Source organism: Felis catus, chromosome B4, assembly GCF_018350175.1.
Source record: "Felis catus isolate Fca126 chromosome B4, F.catus_Fca126_mat1.0, whole genome shotgun sequence".
Taxonomy (NCBI): Eukaryota; Metazoa; Chordata; class Mammalia; order Carnivora; family Felidae; genus Felis; species Felis catus.
The window spans coordinates 83,793,121-83,820,048 of record NC_058374.1 but is presented as its reverse complement, the minus strand read 5'-3'; the positions used below and the strand labels follow the sequence as shown (position 1 = coordinate 83,820,048).

The 26,928-nt window shown below is 51.8% G+C and overlaps 3 protein-coding genes across 13 annotated transcripts; 1 reads left to right on the top strand and 2 right to left on the bottom strand.

Annotated features, from left to right (window-relative positions):
* Window positions 1-68: 68 nt before the first annotated feature.
* MBD6 (methyl-CpG binding domain protein 6) lies at window positions 69-9,269 on the bottom strand. 10 transcript variants are annotated; one of them, XM_023257163.2, is made up of 13 exons: window positions 9,182-9,269; window positions 6,072-6,135; window positions 5,759-5,895; window positions 5,360-5,462; window positions 5,067-5,229; window positions 3,785-4,837; window positions 2,944-3,605; window positions 2,515-2,668; window positions 2,168-2,337; window positions 1,631-2,044; window positions 1,472-1,539; window positions 1,193-1,256; window positions 69-1,039 (listed from the first exon to the last, which is right to left on the bottom strand). In XM_023257163.2, the coding sequence occupies exons 3-13, from the start codon at window positions 5,869-5,871 to the stop codon at window positions 965-967; spliced, it is 3,039 nt and encodes a 1,012-aa protein (XP_023112931.1). In that variant the 5' UTR covers window positions 5,872-5,895; window positions 6,072-6,135; window positions 9,182-9,269; the 3' UTR covers window positions 69-964. The 10 variants fall into 10 exon arrangements, 6 of the variants coding, with proteins under 6 accessions (XP_023112931.1, XP_023112930.1, XP_003988997.4 ...); XM_023257162.2 differs by lacking the exon at window positions 9,182-9,269 and adding an exon at window positions 7,179-7,412; XM_003988948.6 differs by lacking the exon at window positions 9,182-9,269 and adding an exon at window positions 7,179-7,412 and having other exon boundaries at window positions 1,472-1,524.
* A 111-nt stretch (window positions 9,270-9,380) lies between these two features.
* On the top strand, window positions 9,381-13,401 carry DDIT3 (DNA damage inducible transcript 3). Its single transcript, XM_006933848.5, has 4 exons — window positions 9,381-9,507; window positions 11,786-11,833; window positions 12,563-12,717; window positions 12,814-13,401. Exons 3-4 carry the CDS (start codon window positions 12,583-12,585, stop codon window positions 13,180-13,182), a joined length of 504 nt encoding a protein of 167 aa, XP_006933910.1. The 5' UTR covers window positions 9,381-9,507; window positions 11,786-11,833; window positions 12,563-12,582; the 3' UTR covers window positions 13,183-13,401.
* On the bottom strand, window positions 13,342-26,874 carry MARS1 (methionyl-tRNA synthetase 1). 2 transcript variants are annotated; one of them, XM_045061995.1, is made up of 22 exons: window positions 26,682-26,874; window positions 25,761-25,851; window positions 25,523-25,601; window positions 25,310-25,444; window positions 24,890-24,965; window positions 24,466-24,638; window positions 24,181-24,287; window positions 22,150-22,266; window positions 21,807-22,010; window positions 20,827-21,028; window positions 18,523-18,597; window positions 17,166-17,336; window positions 16,901-16,996; window positions 16,645-16,762; window positions 16,067-16,280; window positions 15,151-15,282; window positions 14,938-15,042; window positions 14,679-14,865; window positions 14,007-14,078; window positions 13,843-13,866; window positions 13,663-13,755; window positions 13,342-13,563 (listed from the first exon to the last, which is right to left on the bottom strand). In XM_045061995.1, exons 1-22 carry the CDS (start codon window positions 26,788-26,790, stop codon window positions 13,417-13,419), a joined length of 2,727 nt encoding a protein of 908 aa, XP_044917930.1. In that variant the 5' UTR covers window positions 26,791-26,874; the 3' UTR covers window positions 13,342-13,416. The 2 variants fall into 2 exon arrangements, with proteins under 2 accessions (XP_044917930.1, XP_044917931.1); XM_045061996.1 differs by lacking the exon at window positions 13,843-13,866 and having other exon boundaries at window positions 26,682-26,873.
* Between the last annotated feature and the right edge of the window lie 54 nt (window positions 26,875-26,928).

Sequence of the window (26,928 nt, the reverse complement as noted above, 5' to 3'; positions counted from 1 at the left end):
CCGCTAGTAGAGGATTTAAATTGTAACGTGTTCTTAAATTAAGGAAAAAATGAGTACAGAGTCAGAGCCAGAGTTTCAAAATATTCTCATCTGTTAAATTAAGAGTGTCTCCCATAGAAAAGCAGTGGAGGCCCCACAGGGCAAGTACAAAACAGAATTAAAACTCCCAAGGGTCTTGTCTTTACAAAAGAAAAGGCAGGAGGCAGCCCCTGGACAGCGGGTCGTGCTGGCCGCTCCGGTTGGACCACGGTGCATAATCCTCAGTCGCATCATCACAACGTCTCTGAGCGTTTCGATGGGGGGAGAAGGGGCAGTGTAGTGTGTGTGGGAGGAGAGGCCCAGAGGGCTCTCTGTGCCCCCTTACCCCCTTTTATATCCCAGAGGAAGGTAGAGGGAAGCTGGCTACACCTTGAAATGAGGCTATGTGTTTCAAACCTGGGGACAGGGGTAAGAGGGGATCTGTGCTTTGAGCAACCTGAGCCAGAGGCAGAGGGGTGTTGGAGGGGTGAGGGGGGAATGCATGATGCTTATTGCTTTGTACCTTTCACTGGGAAGGAGGGCAGCAGCCAACAGTAGCTCACAGGTTTGTAAACTGAGCCTGCTGGCTTCAAGAAGGGAGGCAATGAAGTCGAATTAAATATAAAAGAGTCATTTGTGCAAAAATAACTTAAACAAATAAAAGACCTGGGGAAGGGGGTGTTCCCCTTAGCCTGGTGGGGAGAGGGCCATATACCACCCCCCCCAGGCCTTTTCAGTGACATGGCTTTGGGGGGGAGGGGGTGAGCTTCCCTACCCCCTGCAATGGCTCAGGATGGGATTGTAGGGGAAGGGGTTGCATTTGTGCTCTGAGTGGGGAGTAGTGCCCCCACCCACTGTCCACAGGTGCAGGTGGCTGGCAGGGGCTCCCAAGGCTCAGCACTCAGCTCTCCCCAGTCAGGGTCAGATCCAGCTCCAGGTATGGCTGCTAAGGGGCCAGTTTCCTCCTCTTGTTTTTGGCAGGACGGCCAGGGCGGGCCCGGGGAGGCAGAGGGACAGCCGCCTATACAAGAGGGGAAGTTGAAAGAAGTGATCAAACAGTTAGGTATTGGGAAGTCTTTTATTTTCTCCCCATGCCCTCTAATCCTCTTCTCTTGCCTCATCCCTTACAACCTCCCCCCACTCCCCCCACCCCGCAACCCTGACACACACTTACGCGGGTTGTGGGGCTGGGGTCCAAGGTAACGTCCTGGCGGGAGCTATTGCTGTTCCGAGCAGGGCTGCAATAAGGGCACAGATGATCAGGAATACCTCCCCAAGCACCAGGTGAAGCTCAGAGTTTGGGTGGGAAGCTTTCTACTTTTGGATAATAAAGGCATAATATCCTGTTCATATTTAAACATGAGCCTTATTGAAAGCCAAGTCACTCTAGACATTTCTATAAACCCATCAAGAAGTGGGAGAAGGCCAGGACTGTGGCAGGCCCAGCACTCACTTGTATTTTCTCCTCCGGCCACGACGAGACTTTCTGACTACCCCTGGGGGCACCTGGGAAAACACGGACTGTATGTGTAGGAAAAGTTAGGAAAAGGAACCAAGTTCCCAGCCTTTCCTCAGAGCCCTTCAGCCCAGACCTCCATCACCCTGCACTCACCTTAAGGTCCTCAGAATGGGGTCCAGGAGGGGATGGATCCTTGGGTTCAACACCCCCTTCAGCCAGCTCCCCATTATGCTGCCAGTGATGGGTCCTTCTTGGGGACCGTTCCATTTGTCCATTGAAGCCACCACGTGCCCCCCACTTGAGGGCCAGTCGGCCAGGCTCCCGCCGGCTACCAGGCTTTCGGCCCCGGCCTGGCCTGGCCTCACCATTAATGCCCCTAAGTCCCCCTCCTCCCCTCCGGCCCCGTTTCCCTGACCCCCTCCCAGCGAGCAGCTCAGGGACTGGGGGGTCGGGAGAACCGTGGGGTGGGGCTAAGGCACTGAGGGGAGGCCGGGCAGGCTCCGGTTCCAGGGCTGAGGTGGGGCTCTGAGGGGGCAGACAAGGGGCTTCTGGCTGCTCTGGAGGAATCTGCAGGCGAAAAAATAAAATCTTAGTCCCAGATATGGTTACTCTGCTACTGTAACTCAGAAAGTCATACATCCAGTTTGGGAAAAAATTCTGTCTCTGATACACACGTGCCCACAGGCTCACCTGGAGACTCTGTAGCAGGCAGGCTAGGGGACTAGAAGCCTCTGAGAGGGGTGGAGGAGCTCCCCCCCCAGGGAGGAGCTGCAGCCCCAACTGGCCAGAGAGAAGAGGGCCAGGAGGCTGCAACAGGCTGGGGAGGGTTCCAGGGCTGCTGGTCAGCGAAGACAGATCACCTGTTGAGGAGTTAGGTCAGGAGTCTCCCTTGGCAAACCAGTTAGGCTGAACAGGCCCTATTAATCTTAGGCTTAACCCCAGGGTCAAAAACTCTTCCCCAACTCATCCAGCCTCTACTCCCAATTTTTACTGGTTCCTTTCTTCTCTTTCACACCAGAGTTTTCCCTCAGGCTCACCCAGCAGGCTGGCACTCAGCAGAGGGCTAAGGAGTTGGGGGGGTCTCCCTGAGTTGGAGGGGGCCTTGCCCAGAGAGGAGGCCCCCGGGTCAGTAGTTGCCGTGGTGACACTGGAGGTAGGTGGTCCAGGTTGGGGGGCACTCAGGACACAGGGCTAAAAAGAAGAATGACAACACCATATGTGTAAAGTATTTAACAAACGTACAGTACTTTCACGTATATGATCTCACTGAAGTCTCACGTGAAGTAGGCCACGCTTATTAAATACAGACCCAGTTCTTGCAGCCATCCTACCCCCAGCCAAGAACTAAGCCCTCCCCAAAGGCCCTGAGGAAGAGCTCAGGCATGAAACTGAAAGCCTTTGATTCCCAGCTCCCATCTCTGATTCTACCTCTTGTTCTGTCCCACCCACTCCTCCCCTATCCTCACCTGGGGGGGTGTCCCCGAGGGGGGATCCAGGCTGGCAGCCAGCAGCGCAGAATTTAAAGCTATGAGGGTAGGGGGGGCTGAAAGTGGGGGGAATAGTAGGGGGGGCAGGTCTCCCAAACCTGAAAATGTCTCCCCACTTGGACCCCCAGCTCCTTCTGCAGATCCCTCCCCATCCCCAGCTGTGGGGCCCAGGGCCAACAGGGGCAGGAAAGAGGCAAGGAGGTTGCTAGGAGGTGCAGAAGGGGGTGGAAGAAGGTCTGAGGGGGGTGGTGGAAGCAGGGAAGCCACCAGAAGCGAAGGCCCTTCAGGTTCGCCTGGGGCTAGGGGAGGGCCAGGTCCCCCGGGTGGGGGTAGCAAGGGCTCAGGGGGAGGTTGTCCCCCTCCCCCAGCCAGCACGCCAAATAAACTGTGGCTGAGCAATGGAGAAGGTGGAGGTTGCCCCAGACTCAGAGGGAGAGGCAAGGCCCCTAGCATCCCTGGGAAGCCGGCTCCACTCAGCGCCAGGCCCTGCTCAGGACTAGGGAAAGGGAAAGCCTCCCCACCAGCCAGGGGAGGCAGAGGACAGGCTGGGCCCGCCCCCATCCCAAGCCCTTCAGATGGGCTTTGAAGCACAGGGCTGGGGACTAGGGGGGCTTTGGAGGCAGCTGGTGGGGCAGGGGCACCTGCAAAGGAAAAGAAAAATTCAGCTCAAGACAGGAGTGTTTCTTTCTCCCAGTGTCCAAAGAACCCAACCCTCATGCCTCTGACCCAGAAAACCACCCAAGACCTCTCTAAGCTCCCCTAAATACCTTGGCTGCCTTTATCCACCAGAGGAGAGGAAGGCTCTACCACACTCACGTACCTGGCACACTGCTGAGGCTGCCACTGGTGGTCCCAGGCAGGGAGGGTGGGATAGGGTGCCTGGGCTGGGGAGGGCTCCCTGAGGAGAGGGTTGGGGGAGGAGGAAGGTGTGCATCTGACCCCAAAAGGTTAAAGCTTCCATCAGAATGGGAAGGGCCAGGGGTGGGGAGTCCCAGCAGGGACAGCACAGAAGGGAGAATAGGTTGGGATGGCTCAGGGAGAGGAAAGGGTTGAGGGGCAGGAGCAGGGGCCCGAGGACGGCTCCGTCTAGGGGCTTGAGGGCCTCCCCCTTCTAGCAATCGCAATACCGTTGGGGGTCTGCGGGGACGACGCTGAGAGGGACGGGGTGATGAGGAGTGGGAAGCTGAGGGTGTCTGGGCACGGGGCCTTCGGCCCTGTAAAGTGCTGGGAGGGGGGAGCGGGGGATGCTGTGCCTTGGCCGCTGCAGAGAGTAGGCTGCTAGCAAGGAAGGGGGGTGCCCCGGGCCCCTCCACCGTGGGGGCCCCTCCCAGGGGTCCCAAGACCAGGGGCAGGTGCATAGTGGCTGAAGACACTGGTGGCTGAGTGGCAGGACCAGGGGGGCCAGGGGGACCAGGGAGATTATTGCTTGGGGGCAGAGGAGGGGGCGTTAAGGCATCACTACAGTGGAAAAGAGAAGGGTCTGAAGGTGGTGAGGAGGAGGCATGGGGGGCTGGAGATGAGCCCAGGTCAGGGGGCACCAGGCTGGATCGGAGGGCAGCTCCCCAGTTGTAGGAGGGAGCATTGAGGCTGATAGCAGGTGGAGGCGGTGGGGCTGGAGAGGGGGCATTGCCCCTTGGAAGGAAACAGGGGCTGCTGCTGCCTCCAGAAGGGACTGGGTCAGGAAGCCTTGGTGGTGGGAAGAGCCCCCCAGGGCCTGCTAGAGGAGGGAAGGCCTGTGGAACGGAGGGTGGTTCTGGGGGAAGGGAGCCAGGACCCCCATTAAGTGGAGTTGTAGGAGGGACTCGACAGGGAGGGCGGGCAGCGGGGGGCCCTGGGGACACAGTGTGGAACATTTGGGGGCTCGCTCCCTCTCCTGCAATGAATGAGAAATGAAGGGTCAGCCTGTGGCTCCCCTTCCAACAACTTTCTTTCATCTTCTCCATCCCATCTCCCATAGATCCCCAACCTCCCTGTACCTTCCTCTCAACAAGCAGCTCCCCGCGCCACCCTTCTCCTTGCTCCCCCTCATAGAGCTCCTCCCACCATCCCTCCTCCAGGCCCTTAAGTTTTCCTCAGTTGTCGGGAAAGTGGAGAAAACTCACCAGGAGAAGAGTGTGAGCAGGTGGTCTCCATGCTTCGGTACAGAGTTGCCATGGCAACGGCTTTCCGCCGGTGGTTGCACAGCTTGGTCATGTCCTCCTCTGATGCGGGCCCCACCCCAGCCCCACCCGGGGTCACCGGGGCCAAAGGGTCAAAGTTGAAAACCTGTAAGGCAGGAGTCACGGACAGGGACTCTGAGAGGGTGAGATCTGTGAGAAGAGCTACCATGATCAGTCATTTGCAGTAGGTCACTTGGCTTATCCCTGTATTCTCTGGCACCCCTCACCACTCTGACCTTGGGGACATTGAGTGGACACTCCAGACCGCACTTGCAGGTCCCATCGCTGAGGAGGTAGCTCCGGGTTTGCTCCAAGGAAGACAGCTCTGTGCCACTTGGGCTGGCAGACGACAGGGTCAGAGATATAAAGTTAGTTGACACCATATCAGGAAACGTGCCTAAAAGGACAGTTCTTGAATCAAAGACCTTCCTGGGAAGGACAGAGGATAAGGGATGTGGAAAGAGAAAGGAACAGATTTAAAGGGCCAGATACAGACAGCAAAAAGGCTGAGGAAAGAAGAACAGAGAGCAATAGGGTAGGTACCAGAGATGCGAGCTTTGAGAGGAGGGGTGGGAAAGAAATCTCAGCACCGAACAGCCTGAGGACAGAACTGTGGGAACTCTGAGGAGCCATACCTGATATAGAGCACAGCACCCTCTCGAACACAGCGCTGCCAGCCGATGGGGACAGATGTGGCCACAGGGCCCCCAGCTCTGTCTGCTCCACTGCTCTCATTGCCCCCATTCATTGTGTGTAATCAGCTCCCACGTGCCTGATAACAGACATCCATGTGGGCATTAGGAGGATTAAACTGTGCTGGGTACCTGAGGGAGTACTCCAGGAAGGCAAAGATTCTGGGGAGACCCGAGAACTCAGGAGTATGGAGAAACCCTCAGAGAGCTGAGAGAGAAAATGAAGAAGAACTCTCTGCCATCCCACCATGGCTACCTGAACATCTCTGCAAACATTGTGGGGTCCAGTCTAAAGCCGGGGCCTCCGGCTTAGCCCACACCTGCAACACAGGAGAGAGAAAGGACTGTCGGGAATCTGCCCAACTCAGAAGAGCACCAAAGCTCAGGATACTCTCAAGGGAAAGATCCTTAACCACACGAGGTAGGTGCCCACACATATCTCAGGGTTCTGTTGGCTGAGTCCACAACCATCCTTTCCGTGTACAGGACTGAGGAACCAGAGGATCAAAGCCTCCACTACCAGGGACCAAGAAATCAGAACCCAATTCCTAGACATAAAGGGCAAGCCCCCTTTGTCCCATCAGAGACAGAAGACTTCATCCTGGAATATGGGCAAATTCCCATGCCAGGCCACTAGGAAGTTTCCCAGAGAGTCTGGCCCCCTGCTGTTCCCTACTCCCCAGGAAGATCGCATAAAAAGTGCAGATTGCCCCACAGGTCATCAGGCAATTGCCCAACTGCCCGCTGGGGTGGTACCAACAGATCCCCTCCATGCCTGTTTCATTAGACAATCACTGATCTAGTTCATTTGGGTCTTCTGAAGAAAGGTTGGATCCATAGCTCTGCCTTCTCCCAAGATACTGAAAAGCTCCTGATTTCCCCCCAAGCCTAAGGCAAGGGGCTTCAGCACCTCCTACCCCACTGGCTTCAAATTGGCTCTAAGAAGGATTCTCTTCTGATATGTAGGGACGCCCCCCCCCAAAAAAAAACCCTTGCAAGTATCCTCTCCAAACTCACCATCGCTCCCACCCCACACTGGCGGCTTCTAAACTTTCCCTCTCATAACAAGGCGCCCTGTCACCCAGCCTGCTTCCCTCAGCTTGGGGAGGAGGGGAAGGCGCACGAAGTAGGAAGGAACTTGGGGAGAGGGCGGGCGGAGGGTGGGCGAAGCACTGAGGGGAGGGAGGTGAAGAAGGCAAAAAGTCAAGCAGTGAGAGGGAGAAACGGCGGGGGCAGGTGAGGGTAGGGAAGTGGGGATGAGGCCAAGGAAAGGGGCCGAGAGGACGCGGAGGGGGCAGAGGGTAGGGACTGGAGGGGAGGGGAGGGGGAGGGGCGGGATGGGGGGGCCGGGCCCTGCACTCACCGCGGCCCATGGTTCGGCCGGCCCCGCCCTGCGCAGTCGCGGCCCAGAGGGTGAGTGGGAGGGAGTGGGAGGAGGGTCGGTGGAGCCCGAGCCTCCGGTACGGCCCCGGCCGGTCCTAGCAGGAAGCGCCGCCGCCGCCGCCGCGGATCACCGAGCGGCCTCCCGCGCATGCGCCATGGGGGCCAGGGGCAGCCCTGGGGATTCCGTTCCCAGAAGGCACCGCGCAGGCTGGTGCCGCCGCCGCCGTCGCTGCCGCCGCCACCGCCGCAGCCGCCGCCGCCGCCGCCGCTGCCCGGACGGGAGAGGGGCGGGGCCGGGCCCCCGCCCAGCGGACAACGACGAGCCAACAGGAGGGGCCGCAGTGCGCATGCGGGAGCGCGCCTACCCCTCCCCCACAACCCCCCATTAATCCCCAAGAGAACAAACACCCCACGCGGCCCCCCCGCCCTCCGCGGAAGGATCTGAGCCTCTTCCCAGGCCACTGGTGGCCAATCCCAGCCCTCCCCGGGAGGGGCCCCTTCTAAAGCCACAATCTGTTGGGGGAGCCAGGAATGCCAGGTCCGGGAGGGGCCAGCCCCAAAAGATGAAAGTCGCGACTTGCCCTGCCCCGCCCCAAAGGCTTCCCGGGTAGTGTGCTGGGACTTGACCCGCCTCCCCAGGTCAACATGTCACAACACGACCTCAGCCTGTCAAGTCACATGACCTTTGCCTGTCACTGACAACCTGGTCATGTCTTTGGGCCAGGAGAGACCATCTGGTCTAAACCACCCCCCACTCCCATTTACAGAAGGGGAAATGGAGGTCTGGAGCAACGCAGCGCAGGCCTGGCCAAGGACCTGTCACTGTCACACCACCACCGATACCTGTCTTCCAGCCACAACCGACCTTGTGACAGATTCTACTGAACCCTGGCTGCCCCCACGAGGGTATGACAGTATATGTAACCGGCCGCCACATGGCATCTTTTTTCTACCTAATGGCACAAGAAAAATACTTCGCATTTTAAATGGTGCTTTTCACTTTTGTTCAGGCTGCTTCCAAGTTCATAGTTCTCTCATTTTACCTTCACAACTCATTATCTTTTATTTACAAATAAGAACGGTTGAGGCACACACTTAGGTGACTGGCCTGGGATCCCTGGGCAAGTGAGGAGCAGCTGAGGCTAGAATCTGGGCTGCTGACAACCCAGTCAAAAGCAGTTGTGCGCTCAAGTGCATGCAATGTCCTACGCGAAAGGCTCTAACGCAGCCCAAGGCACCTCCGCGGCAGGAGGCTAGTGCAAGGCTCCTCACAGCAGGGAGTCACAGGACTTGGGCATCTGGTACAGTGAAAAGGGCGGGTCTTGAGCTTTCGTGAAGAGCGCCAGGGCACCGTGGGGGAATAAGTGGGGAAAACAGTGAGAATCGGCTCGACTGGTCAAAGGACACGAATCCTGGCATGCTGGGGGCCCATCAGAAACTTTACGAAGATAAAAGTTAAGGGTGCTGTTCTGAAAGGAGCTGAAAATGACAAGCAAAAGTATTCAAGTTCCTCGGCCTCTTCTGGGGGAGTTGGGGGCTAAACGAGAAGACCTTTTTAAGACGTTAGGCAGTCCTGTAGGCTGAATGCAAACTTTCAAAAGCGGTTGGTTTAAAAGGCCTTGTGTCCATTAACTGGGAGGGGACCAAGCAAAATGGGAGTCTCTTATGGAGAAGGTGAAACGGGGGCTAATGCCAGGTGGGCGGAATCAAAGCTCTTGAGGGAGACAAGCTGCAGTGAGGCTTCTCAGGCAGCCTGGGGGCAGCCACGGTTGATAGCCGTTGGGGCCGTTGGGAGCCGGGCCCTGGCGCCCCGCCCTCTCTTCTCCCCTACACCACCCCCCTACCCTGCACCTCCCACCACCCTTGTAGTCCCCTGCGCGTGCGCGCGAAGACACCGGTTGCCAAACATTGCATCATCCCCGCCCCCCTTTCCTCCCCTCCCCCTCCAGCTCTCCCCTCCGCGCGCGCGCATGACTCACTCACCTCCTCCGCGAAGCCTCGTGACCCAAAGCCACTTCCGGGTCCAACACAACGTCTACCCCCAAGCCGGAGGGAGCCATGGGGGCGGGGCCGCGGGAGCTTCTGAGTGGCGGATGTAAGGGATGAGGCGGGGTCGGCACCGGCGTGCCGCGCCCTGATTGGTAAGCTTCTGGATCCGCCCCTGAGAGGAGGGCAAGGCCTTATTAAAAGATCGGCGCTCCCAGCTACCGAGGTCAGAGGCTTGAGTCTAAGGCATAGAGCATATCATGTTGAAGATGAGCGGGTGGCAGCAGCAAAGCCAAAATCAGAGCCGGAACCTGAGGAGAGAGGCGAGTACTGATCCCTTATCTACCCTTTACCTTCCGAAATTCGGGAACACCAGTTGTCCCCTCCGAGTCAGGCATTTGTTTTTAGGATGTGGCCCCACCCCCTCCTCGATGAAATTAGTGACAGTCCGAGGGAGGGATGGGGAGAATCCTTTATTCGGAGTGGTGCTTGCAGACCTCTCTTCCTTCGGACGATAGCGTCACCCTACCCCTGCCCGGAGCGTGGGCCCTGCTCTGTGCTCTTGGTCGAAGGGGTCTGGATGCCCTCGGGAGATTTATTTTATGTTGCTGACCCCCGGCCTCTTTGGGCCTGTACGGTGGGAGGCGAGGCAGCAGGACACTCCCCCACGCTAAGACGCCTGGGTGACCATGGCTCACGCCTCTGCCACCGCCTTACGGTCAGCGGCACTACCCCTACCCCACCCCCAATCCTTCTCAGCCCCAGCGTCTCAGGACCAGAGTGGCCACGTCGGTAGCCGGCGCTCCTGGATCCTCCACAGGATAGCCATTCCGCGCTCTAACAGAAAATTGAACCTTAAGGAAACTGACTCAAGGCTTTTGGGAGGAGGGGTACCGATGGACAACAGGGATTGGAGATAGGTTTTCACATTCCCCCAGAAGTCTCTGGGCCTCCCGCACAAGAGAGCATCCTGGACCTCTTAAGTGTGGGAAGCCATTTGGGACCTCTCCAGTATACTATCTTTCCCCTGAGATTGGTCCCTGCCTCTTTCCCTCTGTCCTGTCTCCATACTAATCTCTGTGTAACCATTGCATCAGGCCAGCCCCCTGTTTGGCTCTGCAGCCCTCTGGCCTGGGGCTCCACTGCTGATGAAAGCTGCAGCCCACACACTGGAAGGCAAGGAGGGTTCCCCAGGGAGGCAGCCCTGAAGAGAAACACTCTGGGTGATATTGCACCTCCAGTCCCCAGGGACAGGCAGCTACTGCTCTGCCTCTGGGCTTCCTCCTCCCTTCCCTGTGAAAGACTGGAAAGAATTTATCCAATCATTCCTAACAAATATTTAACACATACCTGCTACATGCCATGCATTTTGGGGCCCAGATATATCCGTGAACAAGAAAAAAAAAAATCTCTGCTCTCACAGAGCTGATATTTCAGTGGGAAAAGGCATACCACAAACATATGTTAAGTGCCATGGAGAAAACTAAAGCATGGAAAAGTAGAGAATGCTCGGGGGGGGGGGGTAGTTTTACATTGGGTGGTTAGGGATTCTCTCACTGAAGTGACTTCTAAATGTAAGATCTAAAAAGAGGCAAGGCAGTAAGCCAGGCAAATATGTGGAAGGAAGAGCTTTCCAGAAGAACAGCAAGAACAGAGGTCCTAAGGTGGGAGCATGCAGTCTCTTTGTGGGACAGGAAGCCAGTTTGGCTGGACTAGAGTGAGCAAGAGGGAGAGTGGCCAATGAGAAATCCAGGGCAGGGAAGGAACAGATGGTATGGGGCCTTTTTAGCCATTTTAAAGACCTTCACCTTTCATTTTCATGAAACTGGAAGTCATTGGAGGGTTTTGAGCAGGATGACAGCACCTGGTTTAAGTTTTAAAGGGCTCACTCTGGCTGCCTATAGTGAACAGACTTGGGGAGGGGTAGCAAGGACAGCAACTGGGAGACCTGCAGTAATCCAACAGAGATGACAGTAACTTGGTCTGGATTGGAAACAATGGAATTGGTGAGAAAGATTTAGATTCCGGGATTTTGAAGAATGAGTTAAAATTTTTTGCTGGTGGTTTGAATTGTGGGGTGTGAGAGAGGAATCAAGGACGATTCTGAGGTTTTTGGTTTAAGCAAGTAGAGATGCCATTTGCTGAGATGGGGAAGACCATGGAAGGGAAAGGTGAGCAGGGATTTGTCTTTGGACATATAAAAGTCTGAGATGCCTTTTAGACATCCAAAAGGAGATTCAGGTAAGCAGTTAAATAGCACAGTTGGAGATCTCATTAGAGGTCCAGACTGGAAATGTGCATTTGGAGGATGTCAGTGTGGGAATGGAATTAGGAGAATACCACTTGATTTGTTCCTTACCCTGGCAGGTTTGAATTTAGAGAAAGTAGAGTTGGCCGTGACTTTTCTATTATGTAATCAGGACTACTAATGTCAGCAACTAAAAATAAAGGCTGTCTTCTGTCCTTGGAAATGGCTGCAGGGACCATTGACTGTACCCTGTAAGACAGGAAATGAGGAAACACCAATAGGAGGCTGGAGATAAAAGAAGCTACCTGTCTCCCTTCCAAAAAATGACTAACATCTGTCTTTGATCCCTACAGTGTTCCAGAAGGAAGTGTATCTTCATACATCACCATACCTGAGAGCAGGTAAACTTAACCAACCTTTCCCAAAACCAATTCTTAAGAGGTGCTGCTTAGGGTCACTGTACTGGGAGTCCTAACAAGTTATGAAAGCACCTAAAGAAGACAGGAGAGGAGGGTTTGAATCTGAGCAAACTTTTGCTGACAGGCTAAATCCATCCTCCTGGCCTTCCCCTAACTAGGTGACCAAATCACTATTCTTAGAGCATGTCCTAATTGAAAGCTGGCTGAGTGAGCAGTCAGTCCCAACAAAGATAATTGGTTTGTCTTACCAAACCTCAGTCCCCATCAAGGTTAGACTCACCCAAAGGACTCCCCACACAGGAGGAAAAAGGAACACAGATGGTCTGATAATTGCCCCTGGAAACTACCAACAAGTTCCCCCAGGGAGGCGGAGGACTTTTACTAGGATCGCCTAAGAATGTATATTCCAGACCCTTGCTTCTTCATATGCTGGGCAAAAGCAAGGAAGGAACGTTAGTATAGACCAATTGGAAAACTTTTTAAAGGGCCAAACAGTAAATATTTTCAATGTCGAGGTCTCCACTGTCGTAACATGAAAACAGCCGTAAGCAATATGTAAATAAATGGATGTAGTTATGTTCCAATAAATCTTTATCTGCAAACAGGTAGCAGGCCAGTTTGCCATCCTGGGGTATAGACTGTTTAACTGCTTTGTGGAGCTTATTCCACTCCTACCCCTGACCTCCACATCCTGAGTATGTACTTTTCCAGAGCCTGATCAAACTGCAGAGATGGCAGCCGAGTCATTGCCTTTTTCCTTCGGGACACTGTCCAGCTGGGAGCTGGAAGCCTGGTATGAGGACCTGCAGGAGGTGCTGTCCTCAGATGAAAATGGGGCTACCTATGTTTCACCCCCTGGAAACGAGGTGAGAATGCTAGGCCTGAAGCTGGAGGGTGGTGGGAGGGTCTTGCCCTCCCCTTCTTAACTAATATCTATTCTACCTTTCCTCATTCCCTTGAAGGAAGAATCAAAAACTTTTACCACTCTTGACCCTGCCTCTCTGGCTTGGCTAACTGAGGAGCCAGGACCAGCAGAGGTCACGAACACCTCCCAGAGCCCTCACTCTCCTGATTCCATTCAGAGCTCCCTGGCTCAGGAGGAAGAAGAGGAAGACCAAGAAAGACCCAGGAAGCGGAAACAGAGTGGCCAGTCCCTAGCGGGAGCTGGAAAGCAACGCATGAAGGAGAAAGAACAAGAAAATGAGAGAAAAGTGGCACAGCTAGCTGAAGAGAATGAACGGCTCAAGCAGGAAATCGAACGCCTGACCAGGGAAGTGGAGGCGACTCGCCGAGCTCTGATTGACCGAATGGTTAATCTGCACAAAGCGTGAACGGTTGGAACCGTCACTTCCCCCCTCGGGCTATTACCTACCTTTCGTGGAAGTGGCTGCTGACCATCTTCTCATCAGTGCCAAATGATGTGACCCTCGACCCCATGTATTCAGTAGGGGGAAAGCTTGGGGTAGACAACAGGAAAGGGTCTCAGCATGTATATAGAGATTGTACATTTATTTATTACTGTCCATATCCATTAAAGTGACTTCCTATGAGCCACGCTCTCACTTTCACTTTTTCTTCTTGCCTTTAGGGGTTTCGAGGGGTTTCCCCTCAGCTAGAGCCAACTGTTTCTTCAGATCCAAGAGTTTAGCCACCTCTGCGGCAACCTGGTTCTTGTCTGCTTTTTGTGCTTTTAGTTCTCGCACAATGTTGCCCTAAAAGGAGAGCAGGTGAGGAAAGAACAACAGTGAGACCAGAAGGAACCTATTTAGGATTCGGCTTGTCCAGTCTCCCACAGGGTTTAGGCTGCGTACCTGTTTGGTCACTTCATCTGTCAGCACTTGTATCTGCTGTGGTCCAGCTGTTGCCATAGCCTCTACAACTGCTGGCTTGGGGGGTGCTTTTGCCTAGAGAACAACAACAAAGTTATCGCCTGCTCAATAAATATCCCTCGACCTCAAGCTTTACAGAACATCTCAGAGGAATGGGATTACCTTTAACTCCAAGGACTCTTCCAGCTAAGACAGGAAAGAAAAACTATAAGTAAGGAAGCAGCAGGGTCAAAAGGTGGAAAGAGTAATGAGTGAGGACTACTCGGGGACAAGGAGAGGACACCGTGGCTCTTGCTGGGTGGCAGCACAGTCTTTAGCTTTCTCACCTGGCCCCCGCCAAAGCGCTGCCTCAAACTTTCAATCTGGTCATTTTCCAATTTTTGGAATAAGGGACTGACCTGTGAAGAGAGGTACATAATCATTCACTGATTACGTATAAATGCTACCAGATTACAGAGAGGGCCTCTCTAATCCGTCACTGATACTCAAGAGCTCTAAATGTTACAGAAGAAACAAATGAGCATATACCTGCTGATTTCAATAAAGAATCCAGAAAAAGCACTGCCATTCACTAGGAAAGCCCAAAATATTAATAAAGTCCAAGACTATTTAAACTCTTTAAGGATGCCAGATTGACACAAGGGTGTACGGGTGAACTTACTTTATCCCTCCGGTTAGCATTATGGAGACCAGGTGACCATGGTGTTTCTTCAAACATCTACTCAACATGGACTGTATACCAATTAGTTTTACATGCCAGGTACTGGGTTCTGGCACGAAGAACAATGATGATATGTGGGCTACAGATAACATGGAGCTCGTGAGCTGATACTTTATATCAGAAACAAGCCTGAGTATGGAGTGGGGAGGAGTGGGGAGGGGGTTCAGAGAACAGCTGTAAGAGGCCTATGTCCAAAGTTCTCTGACCCCTCCCCAAAGGCTGCATAGCAAAGGCAGGGGTTTTAAGAGGCTGGCTTCTCCAGCCCTGAGGGACCTACCGTGCCAATCTGGTGTCCTGCTGGTAAGGTACATAGGAAGTTTGTGAGGAGGATGCTGCAAGCTGGAGCTGGAAGCTGCAGCTGGGCCTGGATGGTGGCACTAACCGTGGGCATGTAAGGCTGGAGCATGACGGACAGCAAGGCAGCTATATTCACCGCCAAGCCTGTCACTGTCCCCGCCCGCTGCCTGGGGGAGAGATATTAGTCAGAATTTCCAGAAGGACCCAGCCTACCCCCCCACGTTATTCCACAAACTTACCTGTCAGCCTCGCTGCCTTTAATCCGCTTCCAAGGCTCATTCACCTGAATGTATTGGTTGCCATGGCGAGAGATGGTGAGGATACTGCGTAAGGCCTCCCGGATCCTGGGAAGGGAGGAGGCAAACTGAAGTGGAAAGTCCCAGAGGGGCCAGTATGGGGCTCTCAACATGCCAGCAGATTACTGAGATGAGGCAGAGGTGCAGGTTACTTACCGAACCTTCTCTAGCAGCTGGTGATAGTGCTGGAGCTCCAGAGTGACATGGGCCAGCAGGCGCCGATCATCAGGAGTAAGCACCATCTCGGGGACACAGCCCCCAAAAAACTTAGACACAAACATTCCAGCTCTTCATGGGAGTAAGGAAGGAGAAGGAAGAGAAAAGGAATTACTGCCCAATGTCCTTATAGAAATTTGACCTGATTTTCATAATTCTCCATTCTCTCAGAATTGACACCTCCTGGCAGCCCTCAAGGCAAAGCTTAAAAATTCATTCCTTGGGGCATCTGGGTGGCTCAGTCGGTTAGGCATCCATCTCTTGATTTCAGCTCGGACCATGATCTCACAGTTTGGAGACTAAGCCCCGCTTGGGGCTCTGAGCTCACTGTGGAACCTGCTTAAGATTCTCTCTCTCCTTCTGCCCCTCACCCCCCTCAAAAAAAAAAAAATTTCTTGTTCTCTCTCTCCCCTAAGTATAAGAACCTGATAAAGTCAAGCAACCTCATTTTATTTTTAAGAAATCAATACTCAGAATAACCAAGTTGAAATCTGTTACTTGCTATCCAATACTCTAGTAGAGACTATCTGTGAAGTGCAGTTAACAACCAAATCTGAAAGGATGGGTAGCCACAGAGTATACTTCTTTAGATTGCGGAGTAACTGAGACAGAGACCAAGCATGGAATGTGAGCCTAAAGTAACAAAAACCCCAAAAAGTACGGCAAACATCTCCTACCCCTACCCTAAGATAACCCCCTTCTTTAGCCAAATTTTTCCAATGGTCTGTAAGTACACTTTTTTGCTGGGAGAAAACACATTTCCAATGTCTCCTACCGAGTGCAGCAGAGCTAGCCAGCGCCCCACCCCCCTCCCAGCTCATCTGCTGACTCTGACCCCCCCCCCCCCGAGTCCCACCTGTTGATGAAGTTGCCCAGGTTGTTAAGCAGTTCAGAATTATTCTTGAGCAACATGTCTGTCCAGGAGAAGGCACTGTCCTGGCCCTCAGGCCGAATGTATAGCAGATAGAAGCGCCAGATGTCAGCAGGGATCCCTGTGTCCTGGGCCATGTCACCAAACACTCCTACACCCCGGCTCTTGGAGAATTTCCCATCCTCGTAATTCAGGTACTCTGGACAGAGGAGAATGAGAACCATTTGTTCAAATCACACCTTTCCCTCTCTGACCCACTAACTCTTCTCTCCTCTCCCTCAACCTCAATTGTGAATGACTAGTAACACTTCTTGAGTAGCTAGCCTGCACAAAACTTGGAGATCTCTTCCTCTCCATTCTACTTTTTCCCCTTCGCTTCTACCCATTACAAAATTTTAGCTTCACACTTCTGCTTTCTTCTGGGTTGAGTTCTCATGTTCTAATTATTCCTATTTCATCTCAACTCCTAACTCAAGATCTAGAACCTCTCCAAGATCTTCTTCCAAATACTGCCTCAGCCCTCATTCCCTAGGAACCTCCCCATCTTCAGTTTTCCAGGGTACCTGTAGCAATGAGGTGGTTGACCAAGGTATAGTTGTCCTCAGCTCCTAAGGCTGAACAAGGAAAGACTAAGCCGTGGAAGGGAACATTGTCTTTGGCCATGAACTGATAAAGGTTCACCTACAAAATACAGTTGGGAGACAAAGCTCCTGAGACCGTCTTCAAAGGCCCAAGAAAGACCAGGTACCCAATTCTAACCACCTCAACACACATATGCACACACCCTCCCCATAGACAGGCTAACCAAGAGCTGCTCACTTGTTCTGGGTTCTTCCACCATCTCTCCCACTGGTCTGTATAATTGGCTGTGATGGACACATAGCCAATAGTGGCATCAAACCAGACATAGAATACCTGAAGGGCCAGGAGGAGAGAGATACAATAGGATGAACGAATACTGGAAAACTTCACTAACCCAGTCTCTGACTGAAGCAAGACATAATCAACAGTCTATTCTGCTAGTCCAGGGTCTCAACCCCAAGGCAGAATAATATGACATGTGAACAAAGCATAGGGTTTTTACCTTGTCCTCAAAACCTTCTAAGGGTACAGGGGTTCCCCATTTGAGGTCTCGGGTTATGCAGCGGGGCTTGAGGCCATCTCGAAGCCAAGAACGAATGATGAATCGGGCATTGGGTGTCCAGTCACTGCCAGGCAATGTCTTCCCCAACCATTCCTCCAGTCGTTTTTCCAGCTGAGATGGCAGAGAAAGTCAGAGGGCTGATTTAGGACAGTCTCATACGTGGTTCGCATGAAGATAAACAGGTACGACCTCTCTGGAGTAGTCTGGCAATATACAATTAAAAGACTCGTGACTGTGACACAGCAATTCCACTGCTAGGAATTATTTCAATAGAAATACACATAGGCGTATGGATACGTATATAAAGAAGTACACTGTTCATCATAGCAAAAAAATTGAAACTAACTCCCACAGTTCAGTAGAGTTATGGAAATATGATATATCAATACAATGAAATACTTGCAAGGCCATTAAAGAGGGAGTTAGAATCGCATGTACTGACGTGTAAAGATCTCTGAGATATATTAAATGAAGCAAACTGCAAAACAACAATATACAATCCTAATAAAAATAAGTAACAACACACAGAAGCTCAGACAAAATTTTGAAGGAAAATATGTATCAGTGCTTTATTCTCAGATGGAATTATGGAGAACACATCTGGTTTTGTACCGTATTTCTACCTGAAATTTTAGAAATAAGCTTATTTCACTTTTGTAAGCAGAAAAACAGATAAATCTGTTGGAAGGGATGGTTTATGTGATTTACCCACATAAATACCATAGCTTCCGAAGCCTGACGACACAGTCTATTGGTGAGGCTATGGGGAAATAGGCACACACTTTGCTGGCAGGAAGGCAGAATGGAACGATTTTGTGTATACTCCCACAGACTGCTTATAAGCTGCAAGGGGGGAAATGTTAATTGTACAATGGAGACACTGAATAACACCTTGATCAGACAAAATCAACATCACCAATGAGGGGGAGATGGCTATCAGGTGCCTCCGGAAAGGACACGATATCATTTATATAATATTAGAACTGAGGACGCAGAACCTGAATTTATTTCATCATGGCAAAATAGCCAAATCCAAAATGAGGAACAGTCTACTTGGGGTAGGGAGGTGATCAGAGACTGCAGTCTTAAAAACTGTTAATGTCATAAAAGACAAATGCTGAGGAACTGTTTCAGATAAAAGGAAACCAAAGAGAGAGAAAAACTAAATGGAATACATGATCCTGAACTAGATTCCATACTAAAGAAAAAAATTATGCTGTAAAGGATATTATTGGGAAAACTGACAAAACTGAAATATGGATGGGAGATCCATAGCTTGAGGGAAAGGCCCACTTACCTTAGGCAGGTCCAGGAACAGGTGCTGAGAGGATTTCACCACAGGGCACGACCGGCAGACTTTACACTGAGGCTTCTGTGAAGGGAAATTGAAGGGAAGGAGTGACGCAAGGTGGGATAATCAGGATCCGGACCACAGGCCAGGGGGAGCTGTGCAGGCAAGGCGTGAGGCACAAAGGGATGAGCTCCCCAGTCTGCCATCTCACTTAGCTCCATGCTTACTTGGCCTTCTGAGAAATTGAAGACTCAAGCCTACACAGCATAACATTGGTTACTGAGAGTTTCACGACTCTGTCCTATCACTCCAAAGAACAGGAAAAAACAGGGGCGACTGCCTGGCTCGGTCAGCAGAGCACACAACTCTTGATCTCAAGGTTGTGAATTCAAGCCCCACGGTGGGTGTAGAGATTACTTAAAAATAAAATCTAGGGGTGCCTGGGTGGCTCAGTCGGTTGAATGTCCGACTTTGGCTCAGGTCGTGATCTCACGGTTCGTGAGTTTGAGACCCGTGTCGGGCTCTGTGCTGACAGCTCAGGGCCTGGAGCCTGCTTCAGAGTCTGTGTCTGCCCCTCCCCTGCTCACACTCTGTCTCTCTCTCAAAAATAAATAAAGATTAAAAAAAATTAAAAATCAACCAATCAATAAAATCTTTAATAAATAAATAAATAAGGAAAAAGCATTCTCTGAGCACAGGCTAGGTAGAGAGCACTGCACTGTATGCAGCTGTGCGAGGGAAAGAAGGGGCACAGATACACAGTTCCTCTCCCTGAGGAAGTTACAATCAAGTTAGGGAGTGCGGACCTTTCCAAAGCAAAATGTCAAGAAATACTTACTTTCGTGGCACAAACTAACCATGCAAACACTGGTGAGTGATGATTAGAGGACTAAACAGTCAGGTGGGGCTAGTCAATGAAAGCTTCCTAGTGAGGTTAGAACTGAGCTTTCGACTCTTTTCTTGTCTGAGTACACTCCATGCCCAACGTGGGGCCTGAACTCGTGACCCTGAGACTTTGCATGCTCTACCAACTGAGCCAGCTAGGCGTCCCGATCTGGGCTTCTAAAGGTGAGCCATTAGAACTCTCTCAGGACCTCTGTCCTGAGCTCCACACGCCTATCTGCAGCCGCCTACCTACCACTTCTACATTGGTGTCTAACAGGCACCGCAAACTGAACAAACCCAACAGTCTCACTGCCCTCCATCGGAACTCCTGCCCTTCAACCAAGCCTGCCCACGTCTGTAGATGGCACTACTGTCTACCCAAGCTGCTCAAGCCAAAAACTTCCAAGTCATCGTTTCCTTGACTTCCCCTCACCCAGAATTCATCTATCCAGTACAGTCTACCTCCAAAACCTATCTCGAATCCTTTTTTTCCTCCCCATTTCTGCTGTTACTAACCTAAACCAACCTACCAGCATCCCATTTCTGAGTTACCATTCTGGCCTCCAAACCGGCCTCCCCACTTTCTCTCTTGCTTCCCTCCCATCCATTTTCCACGGAGCAGCCTACCATTCAGCTCCCACATGGCTTACCAGGCCCTGGTAATCTGGTCACCGCTGACCTCTCTGACCCCCCCTTAATCCCCCTTCCTTGTCACTGTGCTACAGCTACACTGGCCTTCCCATTCTGCCTTTTCAGCTGCTTGTTGCCTTGTGCCTTTGCATTTCCTGCTCGTTCTGCCTGGAACACTCTCAGCCCCTCATCGCCCAGCTTGCTCCTTCTCATTCTTCAGTTAAACTCTCAGTTCAGGAGGGTTACCTCCTCTGAGAGGTCTTCCCTGATCACCTGGCTAAAATCTTCACCCAGAGGCCACTGTCACATCTTCCTGGCAGTTTATCATGGACATACATTCTTGTCCTTAGGGCTGGTCTCCTCCCTGCACTACACAAAGATCTGTCTTACTCAGTGCTACATCCCCAGCAGTTCCCAGTGACCACCCTATCACAAGAGCTCAAAACACAAGGGTTGTATAAATAAATGAATAAACTAACACATGAGTAAACGTGGAGAAAAGAACACGTGTTTACAGAAGAGAGAAAGAACTAAACACATGCAGATCAGGTGATCTGAAGCAGGAACAAAGGTAGGGAAGCATACACTCATCCTGTCTCTTCCCTAGCACAATGCTCAGCATGTAGTAAATGCTCAGTAAACGTCCAATGAACCAAACAATGAGTTGGGGCAAAAAGAGACACCGACGAAAGGTCCTGAATGCTAAAATAAAAATCCTGAATGGGACAAGCCTGGGAGTCCCTGAATAACACAGACTGTCTCCCCTTCTGGGCTTCCATGAGACCCTCCTCTCACCTTGAGCTCAATGGCATTGATGAGCTTGCCACACTTGTCACACTGGTCACCTCGGGCCTCTTCGTAGCCACAGAAGGGACACACACCTTCCACAAAGCGGTCAGCCAGGAAGCGGGCGCAGTGCTCACACCGCAGCTGCTCCACAGTATCTTGGAACACAAAACCTCGGGTCAACAACCGCTGGAAGATGTCCTGAGTGATTCTGGCAAAGTGAATCAGGGACAGGGGAGGGCCGGATCAGAGGAAGTCAGAGGAAGTGGTGCACCCCTCCCTCCTGTCACTGCATCCAGGCCCCAAATCAGTCCCAGTGCCGAAGAAATCAGGCAGAAGGCCCCTCAAGGCCAAGGCCATCTAGTCAATTTCAGGGAGTTTTACTGGATGAGCCCAGACCCCTCATATATCCCTTACTCCCCACACAGTCCCTTCCCTCAACACTTCAGAACTTATGTTTGTCAAATATAAACTTAACAGTTCTGTGCTCTTTGCTAACAAAAATCTCTAAAAGGATAGGACTATACTCTTTTTCAACATGTCCTGAAGTGAAAATTAATCAGTCCAACTGCTAAACTGCTGAACACTATTAAGCTATCGACCCGTCTACTATACAGTTTTTGTAAGGATGCGTGTCAGGTAGAGGAAGAATGAGTATATTTGCTATAAACCAACATAGGAGTGGAAGGGAAGGTCCTAAAACTCAACAGCAGCCAGGGAAGAGCAGAGAGGCGGCAAAGGGAAGGCAGAAACTTCCTTTAAGCCTAAGTTCTATCTCTTCCCATCCTTGGCTGCTTCTTCAGCCCCTGGTCAGGCCTCTTCAACCACTGAATCCCCACGCTTGGGATACATTTCAGGGCAATATTCAGATCCTAAGTTTGAGAGGGATGTCTAAACAGCACTTCCGGTTCCTTCAGTCTCCAGGATATTTTCATTGCCCCCAGCCCCAGTATCCACCTTCTATTTCTGCCTGATTAGAGGAAACCTACTTGGTCTGCTGTGGAGTGGTGGTACGACCAAAAATATCAAATGAGATATTAAACCAGCGATAGATGTTGGCATGGATGGCGTGGTACTTGTCACAGATCTCCTGGGGGGTCAGGCCCTCCTCCATAGCCTTGGTCTCTGTCGCTGTACCGTACTCATCTGTCCCACACAGATAGAGGGTGTTCCACTGGCGGAGGCGTGAGTACCTGGAAGGGGATATGGGGATTACAGGGGCCCCGTCCCAGACCCTCCCATGTCCCCAGGATCCTCTCTACTCTTGAGGCATTCTATTCGCTTGGGCCCACTGCTCCCTTAGGAGGTCCCTTCCCCTGCAGCTGGCTCCACCTGGCAAAGACATCAGCACTGAGCACGCAACCAATGATGTTTCCAAGGTGGGGGACATTGTTGACGTAAGGGAGGGCACTGGTGATGAGCACATTCCTTTCTCCAGCCACAGGCAACCTAGTAGGGAAGGAGGAAAAGAACAGTTCATGGGGGAGAAGCAAGGGTCAAGAGGGACCAACAGGGCACAGAACACCCACACGGATCTGTTCTATTGTCACAGACTCAGGTACATCTGAAGTCTTCCCCACAAGAACCCACAGCATCATGAATTCCCCCAAAAGCCACAAGACCCCCTACAGTTGCAAGTGTAGGGCCCTGCCACAGTGAGCAAGCCCAGGTACTGCTCTTAAGGAGCTGCATTCCACACTGACCTCTGTCCGCCTTTACTATCATAACTGCTTCTTTTCCAGCCGCTCATTCTCAGGCTCCAACTTCCTGGGTATCGACAAAACTTTCTCTGGCTCTGTCAACCACTACACCCCCCAGACTTCGACGCTACCCAAGCATCCCTTCTCAGCACTGTCCTGTCCTCTCCTACCCAGGTGTCATGGAAGCATTACCTCCAGTCACTGTCTGAAATGCTCACAGCCTGCCACCCCATCTTCATGTCTTCCCAAGTTCTCCCATACCCCCTACTCTCCCGTCCCTAACTCATGTCAGTTATTTCCTTGCGGCCCTACTCAAATCAGCAGGCATCAGCTACTGCCTTCATAGCCACCCTCCCCCTACACAATTTCAGGTGCATGCTTAGTCGTGGCATGTAATCTGCTGTCTGAAGTCATTCAATCCATTCCTCTCTATGCTTCATCACCTGATAGCTCAGCTGCACACATTCGGTACCCACCCCCCCTCCTTGGCACTGACCCCTCACCAGGGCTTCTTTCACGTTTCCAACCATTCTCAACCTATACTCCCTGGCTCCCACTTTTACCATGTCCTTCAACTTTGGGCATCCTGAGAACTCAGGATTCCCACAGTTTCTTTCCTATTTTTTTTTTTTAAGTAGGCTCCACGCCCAACATGGGGCTTGAACTCACGACCCCGAGATCAAGAGTTGAACACTCTACTGAGCATTGAACGCTCTGACTGAGCCAGCCAGGCGCCCCTTGGATTCCCATGGTTTCCACTATTAACAAAGACTCAAATGATTCCTCTGGTTAACCTCACCCTTTCTTCCCAACTGATATACACATCCAGTTAGATGTTGCAACTACTTCCCAGAAAGTTTTATAGCTCATTTCCTTTAAAAACAAAACAAAACAAAAAAAAAAAAAACAAAAAAAAACCCCTGATTTCTCTTGCAGTCATTGACTTTGCTCCCTGTAACTGCATACCATAATTTTCTCTGAAATCCCACTTAGAAATCAACTCCTTCGGGGAAGCCTTCCTTCAAGACAAGAAGCCTTCCTTCAAGACAACCACCTTCCGCCCAGTCATCCTTGTATCCCAAGCCCCTAAGCACTATAAACACACTGTGTGCTGCTCCTCATTGTGTCAGTGTGACTTCTCTCTCATTATGAGTGTGCTTACTACTGTAGCAAACATAAAGGTGAGTACTCTACCCTCAGGGGGTTGCATTCTATTATGTAACTGGTGACTGGTTACATTCTCTTCTGTAACTGGTAACTGGATCAGTGCAGCGAGAGGTACAAAGTGCCAAAGGAAAAGATGAACATTAAAGAGGCCAGCAAAGGGGACCTGGCAAACAGATATTGGCTCTATCGGTAATCTCCCTTTAAGAAACCAAGCCCCACTCGGGGTGCCTAGGTGGCTCTGCCCGTTAAGCATCCGACTTCAGCTCAGGTCACGATCTTGTGGTCCGTGAGTTCAAGCTCCGCATCGGGCTCTGTGCTGACAGCTCGGGAGCCTAGAGCCTGCTTCAGATTCTGTGTCTCCCTCTCTAATCCTCTCCCACTCATGCTCTGTCTCTCCCTCTCTCTCCAAAATAAACAAAACAAAACAAAACAAAACAAAAAGTAAGAAAAAAAAAGTAAGAAAGAAACCAAGCCCCGCTCATCTGTGCCTACTCACACAGGATTCTGCTGTGGCCGAAGTGGGGGTAAGCTTCCCAGGCCCTTCTCCCAAGCAGTTACAGCCATGGCAATCTCCTCCTCAGACAGAGTAACCAATTCTTCCTCCTGTAAAGAGTGGATACAATCCCTCACCAGGTGAGGGGGCCCAAAGACTAAAGAAACTCCTTCCTTGCTCTCCAACAAAGGAAAGAGTTAATAATGGCCATGCTCAAAGTCACTCTCCAAGCCACCTCCACCCCCAAGTACTGAAGCTCTGTGGGGACCCCACCGCTCTGTTCCAAACCTCAGGCTCATTGCTGACAGCCCTCCCCTCAAAGGAGCTAGGGAGGGGCTGCTTTTGGAGGTAGGGCCGGAGGGCCAGGACACCCTGCTGCTTCAGCACAGTCTCTGCAGCTCTCTGACATGGCTCCTGAGAACTCAGTGTCTGGAACCAGCTGTGCAGGGCACCCAACTCTTCTGTGGAGAAGGGAGAAAAAAGGGAATCAATCAGCAAGACCCGGAATGGAGAGGCAAGAGTGGACCTCCTCCCTCTCTTCAGGAAGTTTCTCCAGTTATTTTCCCCAGTTCCCTCAGCCATCTTTCTGCTATGGCTGCCCTGTCAAGCTATGCCTCAAAGCGGATCCTCAATATTTTATTGCCCATTCTGTATTCCCTACACCAACCTCCTGGGTTGGGGCTGGGCGTGAAGTGATATGCACAGTTCTCACCAGGGAGGTAGGCTGGATCTTGAAGTAATGGGTATAGCGCTCCCCACAAAACAATGTCAGCTAGAGATTCCGTCTCCTTTGTCGAGAAAAGAAAAAGGTCCACAGGTAAGATACTCAGTTTCTTCCCAATGTATACAATAACGTCTAACATTCCCTAAGCACTTTGTGACTACGCATCGAGCACTCTGTTAAGCACTTTAAGTTACCTCACTTAATCCTCACAATAATCCAATGAGGTGGCTACTAACATTACCCCATTTCAAAGATGAGGCAAAACTGAGGATTAGAGAGTCTGGTGATTTTTCAAGGTTACACTGCTAACAAGGGGCAGTGCTGGGTTTTGCACTCTGGATATAGCCTTCCTTCTTAATTCTTTTATCATACAGCTTTCCCTGATCCCTGTCTCAAAGCCCAACTCACCCCAGCCAGGAAAGGACAGCTCCGACGACTCAAGCTGTGGTCAATGTGTGTCAGGGCTCTCCGGACTGGGCCAAGAACATCTTCCCCCTTCTTGCCTTGGACCACTAAATAGTACAGGGCAGCAGACAAGGCTGGCTAAAATGTGGGAGACGCAGGTCAGGATGGCTATGCAGAGCAAGGGCCTGCCTGCCACCCCCCATATCTCAGTCCCACCTGCAGTTCCGTAGCTTCCCACTCCAGCCACTGGTTGGTGAGGTCATCTTGCTCCCAGCCAGATAACAAAAAGAAGTATCTGCTCAGAGAGAGCGACAGAAGGTAGAACTAGAAAGGCCCATCTGTCCAGCCCATTTCTCACCCCATAGTGAAACAGTGGTGGCAAATAAAGTCACACAGGGGACAGTAAGCCCTGACTTTATTCAGCCACCTTCCTGCTTTAAGGACTGATACTGACCGGCAGATTGCACTAGTGGAGAAGAGGTAGTTGCCACTATCCAGTTGTAAAACAGGGACCTTAGGCCGGGTCAGGAACGGGACCACACACTCTGATGCAGAAGAGAAAAATGAGTGAAAAAAACAAGGAAAAGAAAAAAAAAAAAAAACTCCATCAACTTAGATGGACAACTTCGCATTGTTCAGGGAAAAGGGGGGGAAAGACACTGGAAAGTTTTCTGGATAGGACCACTGAAAGGGGGTGGGTCCTGAATGAGCTGGACAGACTAGCAGGTGTTCAGCTGGGACCGCCAGCTGGAGGCAACAGATGGGCATTGCAGAGGGGTGGTGGTATTGGGACAGTGCTGCAGCCAAACACTGGAACAACGGACAGTAACTGAGAATGATCTAAGAGAAGAGCGGGAGAACAAAATTAAGAGAACTGGGAAAACTGACAAGAGAACCGCTATTAAGAGTCGCCCAAACAGATGGCTGGGAAGAGGTAAACCGAAGGAGTCCATGTGTTTGTTGTCTGCGTATTTTAGGAGAGGAGAGCAAGGTCTCCTAAAAATGACAAAGGGGTGCCTGGGGGGTTGTGATGAATAACTAGAGAGGATATGGGGGATGGGAGATGCCTGATAGGTGCGGGAGAAAGTTGGAATGGGGTAGAGGTTCACTTGAGTGACGCTGGGTACTGGGAGATGAAGGGGGGAGAGTAGAGGTGAGGAAAGGGGTATACTGAAAGTAATCGAGGGAAGCGACTAATGAAAGACGTGACTGGGAGAAGAGGAGTGGGCTGACGGAGGATAATGGGGGAAGAGGCTGACGGGAGTGCGTGGTGGGGGATGGAGGTTTGGGGAAGACAACTGCTGGATGCGTGGTGGGTGTGCTTCGGTTCCGCCCCCCTCATCCACCGCCCACCAGCACCAGCCAGTCCGACTACCTTCGGGGCCTACGGTGCTGATAAGCAGCTCCTCTCTGCCCTGGGCCCTGCCCGCGGCGGCCAGCACGGGTAAGCTCCCCGGGGCGCCCTCGCTCACGAACAGTCTCATTTCGCCGTGAATCCCACGCTGATGCAACCGGAACCGGCCTCCGGCCTGCGGGTTGAGCGTCCACCGCGACGCACGCCGGGAAATGAAGTTCTGAACTGAGGCGTTCCCTGCACTCCGCTCACAGAAAGTAAACTACTT

Bases quoted from the DNA above. Each gene is read 5' to 3' on its own strand.
- MARS1 (XM_045061995.1), bottom strand. From the start codon at position 26,790: ATGAGACTGTTCGTGAGCGAGGGCGCCCCGGGGAGCTTACCCGTGCTG. The intron at 24,288-24,465 runs GTTTGGAACAGA...CACTCTTTACAG, and splicing joins CTGTCAGCAATGAGCCTGAG to GAGGAAGAATTGGTTACTCT. The intron at 13,867-14,006 runs GTGAGAAAGCTA...TTCCTGTCTTAG, and splicing joins AGCGCTTTGGCGGGGGCCAG to CTGGAAGAGTCCTTGGAGTT.
- DDIT3 (XM_006933848.5), top strand. From the start codon at position 12,583: ATGGCAGCCGAGTCATTGCCTTTTTCCTTCGGGACACTGTCCAGCTGG. The intron at 12,718-12,813 runs GTGAGAATGCTA...ATTCCCTTGAAG, and splicing joins TTTCACCCCCTGGAAACGAG to GAAGAATCAAAAACTTTTAC.
- MBD6 (XM_045061993.1), bottom strand. From the start codon at position 5,867: ATGGGGGCAATGAGAGCAGTGGAGCAGACAGAGCTGGGGGCCCTGTGG. The intron at 5,521-5,758 runs GTATGGCTCCTC...CTGTCCTTTTAG, and splicing joins GGTGCTGTGCTCTATATCAG to GCACGTTTCCTGATATGGTG. The intron at 1,257-1,471 runs GTGAGTGCTGGG...CCCTTATTGCAG, and splicing joins GGCCGGAGGAGAAAATACAA to CCCTGCTCGGAACAGCAATA.